This window comes from Meles meles, chromosome 8 (assembly GCF_922984935.1).
Source record: "Meles meles chromosome 8, mMelMel3.1 paternal haplotype, whole genome shotgun sequence".
NCBI classification, from domain to species: domain Eukaryota; kingdom Metazoa; phylum Chordata; class Mammalia; order Carnivora; family Mustelidae; genus Meles; species Meles meles.
In genome coordinates, this window is record NC_060073.1 from 12,059,524 (window position 1) to 12,064,729 (window position 5,206).

The 5,206-nt window shown below is 40.7% G+C and overlaps 1 protein-coding gene across 1 annotated transcript; it reads left to right on the forward strand.

Moving 5' to 3' along the window:
- Nucleotides 1-3,864: 3,864 nt before the first annotated feature.
- LOC123948564 (olfactory receptor 5A1-like) lies at nucleotides 3,865-4,872 on the forward strand. Its single transcript, XM_046015777.1, has one exon. The coding sequence runs from the start codon at nucleotides 3,910-3,912 to the stop codon at nucleotides 4,870-4,872; it is 963 nt and encodes a 320-aa protein (XP_045871733.1). The 5' UTR covers nucleotides 3,865-3,909.
- Nucleotides 4,873-5,206: the final 334 nt, after the last annotated feature.

Sequence of the window (5,206 nt, forward strand, 5' to 3'; positions counted from 1 at the left end):
CTCCAGAATTTTCTGGACATCCATGCAGCATTTAAAATAACATAGTTCCAGTGATCTAGGGATTAGGGCAAGTTTATAGTAAATATGTTATAAACCTTTAATGAGCCAGGCAAATATTTACTGGGCACCTATAAAGTGCCAAGCACTATTACAGATGAGAAGAAAAAATTGCTGAAAGCAGAAAATATATTTTTTCCCTTAAAAGCTAGTCTTTCTGTTTTGTTTTTTTTTTTATTGTACCCTACAAAGTCATCTGAACTGCACGTACCCTCTGCACCTCAGTTGTATCATTTGTTTGGGAGTTACCATACCAGAAATTCATTCATTTCTCTTTATCTTGGCATGTAGCTTTGACCTTGTTAAAAGATAAGCAGACCTTCCCAGGAGAGGATAAGAAAACTCTTTACAGTGATTTCCAGAATTCGGATTCCACATAACCAACCTTGTCCAGTCAGTTGGGTTGGGGAAAGGATCACACATCTATCACAGCTCCACCTATAATATGGTCCTATAGATTTTTCAGACCCTCTTCTGTATTCTTTTGTAACATTTGAGAAAGAGAACAGGCTCTGCAGTCAATCAGTGATTTAAATTTTGGCTTGGTCACTTGAGTCCTTGACTTGTCATAGCCTCAGTGAGTTTCTGGTCGTAAGAGGTGGCTTCTAATTGCTCTAATTGAACCCATTCAGCAAATATTATTTTATGTCTATTCTATGCCAGAAACTGTAGAAGGCACTGAGTTTACAATGTCTTCCCAGACTTTATAGTTAAGGATACAGACATAACAAGTCAGCAAACAAAAGGAAGTACCACATGCGATAAGTGTTACAAAGAAGCCAACATATTCACAATATTTAAATATTGGCAGTAACATATGTACAGGGCATATGGTCAATGTAGCTATGTATGTGCACCTGGCTTTAAGGAGCAGGTGCAATGGAGAGCAGATTCTGGATTAGGAATGGAGAGACATGGATTCAAATCCTGCAGTGCTGATCATTTGTTAAGCAATAAAAATCATTTCTTTTTCTCTCCAAAACTCGACATAACTTTTTTCTTTTAATCCTTATACTCTATGAGGTGGTCAGTACTACCAATATCTTCGTTTTACAATTGAGGGAAATGAAAAGAAGAGACTTAAGAGTGATGTGTCGCCTTACCCAAGGATGCACAGCCTGGGATTGGGTCACAGGGGTAGAGACAGGCTCTGTCTGATATCAGAGCCCAGCTTTAGATGCCCACAGCTGAGGTAACAGGTGTGGGAATGCTGTGTCAACTCAAAAAACTATCTAAGTAGTGGTGGTGGCTCTCAGACCATGTAAACTATGATATATATTATATATATGCACATATATAAATCCCTATAAAATATAATATGCTATATATTCATATAATATACATTATACATAGTTATCCTTATAAGGACATTTAACACATGTTGTATATTCTGTATCTGTACTTCCAGATAATTCATGTCAAAATAATTCATGTCAGGAAGGATGTCCAGATAATTCATGTCGGGTTATTGATGTGGTAATCATATAAAATGATTTTATCACACTCTAAAAATGTATTGGACTATATATCATAGACTCTTGGCTTGATATGGGAAAGAATCATGGTGACTCTTGCTAACATATACTTTTGATGATGACCATGAATGTAAGAAAGAGGGGATCAGGGACTACTTGTCTGGCTGTTTATGGTTTCTCTCCCCTGCTGCACTGCTGAACGAACAGTGTTGTTGCATCTCGGGGAGTGTGCATTTCTAAACCTATTCCTATAAACTCAAATCAGCAATAGCTTTCCTCCTGGCTTTTGAAGCAACTGTCTGGTCTCCTAAGCAGCTTCCCCACCTGCTTCTACACTGGAACACTGCTCTGTTATATTGTGAAACTCATATTTGATGACTAGTTCCCTGTTTACAAAGAAATAAAGTTTTAAAAACAAAACAAAACCTTCATGTTTTGTATCTCTTGCCCATAGGAGAAAAGACAAACACCTTAACATGATATTTACCCAGAAAATATTTTTTGAGCACCCACCATGTGCCACATATTGGTGTGGGTGCTTGCGATACTTCAGTGAACAAAAGAGTCAAAAATTCCTGCAAATCCTGGTCTTCCTTGAGCTTACATTCTAGTAAAGGGAGACAGACAATCAACTATCAACACCAATCAATTACATGCAATAGGAGAAGGTGATAAGTCCTATAAAAAGAGCAGAACAGAGTAAAGGGGGACAGAAATGAAGTGAAGAGTGAAATTAAATATGAGGATGCATGTACATGTATGCAGTTATATGCATAGTATATGCAATTGTACATATATATGAAACAATTAAACAACTGTTTTTGCCGTCTTTGCTTTTGCTTTCGAAGATTTCTCACAATTGCCCACCTCCCACTGTCACTCAAAACTAGACTTTTTTTAAAAATATTTTATTTATTTATTTGACAGAGAGAGAGGTCACAAGTAGGCAGAGAGGTAGGCAGAGAGAGAGGGAGAAACAGGCTCCCTACTGAGCAGAGAGCCCGATGCGGGGCACGATCCCAGGATCCTGAGATCATGACCTGAGCCGAAGGCAGAGGCTTAAATCACTGAGCCACCCAGGCGCCCCAAAACGAGACTTTTGTTAATCTTTTAACCCTGCTCACCCTATGCTCCTACCAGTCTGACATTTTTAAGGTGTCCCAAGTACTATCCTCTCCTCTGCTTTGGCAACTGATTTTCCCATCTTTAATATAAAGTTCTCTGAATCAACTGCCACCAACCCCCTCACACACCAAATTTTCATCCTGCTAATCCTTTTTTCACTGTTGGAACCCTCCTCAAACACATCTCTCTGAAGCCTCCAGCTTCGGTGCCCAGGATAAAGGCACCGTACAAACACTTCCCTCAGGGAACCTGTCACACTGTGCTGTGGTTTATCTGTTTCCTGTCTTTCCCATGCCTTATGCTGAATATTTTGAACATAATAATAAAGTTTCATTACTTTCTACATCATCCACATTTAGCTCTAGCAAACATAGAGTGCAAGGTTTGTGATCCGTTGATAATATTTGTGCTAAATGAGCACTGGTGCTTCCTAGTGTTGAATTTGTTTTAAGATTTATTGTAGAGAGAGATGAGTGTGAGCATGGAGGGGGAGCAAAGGGAGAGAGAGAAAGAGAGAGAGAAGCAGACTCCACGCTGAGTGGGGGGCTCAATCTCATGACCCTGAGATCATGACCTGAGCAGAAATCAAGACTCAGATGCTTAACCAGCTGAGCCTCCCAGATGCCCTGAACTTCTATTTTTAACTCCTTTCTTTAATCTTTAAAGGGGATGCCAGTGTTTCGCACCTCTACATGCTTCATTCCACTGATTAAAGGAGAAAGAACACCTTGATCCCATAAGAGCTGGTCAGAACAAATTATGATGATAAGAAACACAGAATTGCCTCTCTGGGTATTTCAATTTCTACATATTTATTTTCTTTTAAAAAAGAAAGAAGTATCTAGCATGAATTTGAGTAGTTCCATAATCCAACCACAGTGCTTAGAAGCAAGTGAATAAAGGGGGGCGGTATTTAGTTCAAGTACTGGTAATGACTTCCTTCAGAAAGTCATCGTGGTGGCATTGGCAGTGAAGGTGATAATCCAGACAATGCAAAAATGCCAGTCCTTTCTGAGCTGTCAGTTTTGCATGAACAGGGTATCAGAATCAGGATGATAATGATCTCCATAAAAGACCCAATAAATGCTGTCGAGAGGAATTCTGCATTGGATAGAGGTAGGACATTTGCTTTCCAGTGTTTCTTGTGACTTGGGGACTCTATGATTCCATGGCAGAACAAATGAAAATCATCTGGATTTTCATTCCCCAGGAATCTCCTTTTGGGGCTCTGCTAGCAGCAGAGAAAAGATCCATGGCTGTGGGAAGGAACATCAGCATGACAACCAATTTCATCCTTTTGGGATTTTCAGAACATCCAGAGCTACAGGTTGTCCTTTTTGTGTTGTTTTTGGGGATCTACTCCATGACTGTGGCTTGGAACCTGGGCCTCATTGTCTTGATCCAGTTGGAGTCATGCCTTCATTCTCCCATGTACTTCTTTCTTGGAAACCTGTCCTTTGTTGACATCTCATATACATCCTCCATTGCTCCCAAGATGCTCTGCGACTTCTTCAAGCAGCAGAAGACAATCTCCTTTGTGGGCTGTGCTGCCCAGTTTTTCTTCTTCTTTGGCATGGGGGGCACTGAATGCTGTCTCCTGGCAGCCATGGCATATGACCGGTATGCTGCCATCTCCAACCCTCTTCTCTACACAGCCCTCATGTCACCCACCTTCTGTTTGGGGATGGTCATTACAGCATACACTGGAGGGTTGCTCACTGGATTGGTCCAAACAAGCTCCATATTCCAGCTGCGTTTCTGTGGGTCACGAGTCATTAACCACTTTTTCTGTGACCTGCCACCTCTGCTTGTCTTATCTTGCTCTAGTACCTTCCTCAGCCAGGTAGTGAACTTTCTTGTTGTGTGTGCAGTTGGTGGGACATCAGCTCTTGTTGTCCTGGTGTCCTATGGCTACATCATTGCTGCTGTCATGAAGATCCGTTCAACCCAAGGGCAGATGAAGGCTTTCAACACCTGTGCCTCTCATCTGACCACAGTGATTCTCTTCTACGGCTCTGGTCTCTTTTCATATCTCCATTCAAGTGCTGGCTACTCACAGGACCAAGAAAAGGTGGTGTCTGTGTTCTACGGAGCTGTGATTCCCATGATGAATCCCATTATATATAGTTTGAGAAACAAAGAGATCAAAGATGCATTGAAAAAACTCAAGGACAGGAAGAAGCAGATGTCCTCTCTGTGTCTTGTAGTTCCTTGAGTAAAAAAAAAAAAAAAAAAAAAAAAAAAAAATCTTAAGTTCTGCTATATACAAATAGGCATAATGATAAGTTGGTCACAGAATCTGAGTAATGAAGAAGTTATTTCAAGCAAGATCCCTAACCTACATGTCTACTGCCCAATTAGGCTCAACAAAGGTTTTTCTTCCCTTTACCTCTCTTGTCATGGACTGATGCAATTTCAATTTTGGTCACTTACAATAGAAAACAAATATTCTTTTCGACGACATTCTTTAGCTCTGTGGCAACAGGCACTGGGTCCAGGATGCCATGCCTCAGAGTCAGTTGGGTCATAACCCCAGGACCACAAGCATC

What these genes read in the sequence shown, in the direction of transcription:
- LOC123948564 (XM_046015777.1), top strand. Translation starts at nt 3,910, where the DNA reads ATGGCTGTGGGAAGGAACATCAGCATGACAACCAATTTCATCCTTTTG.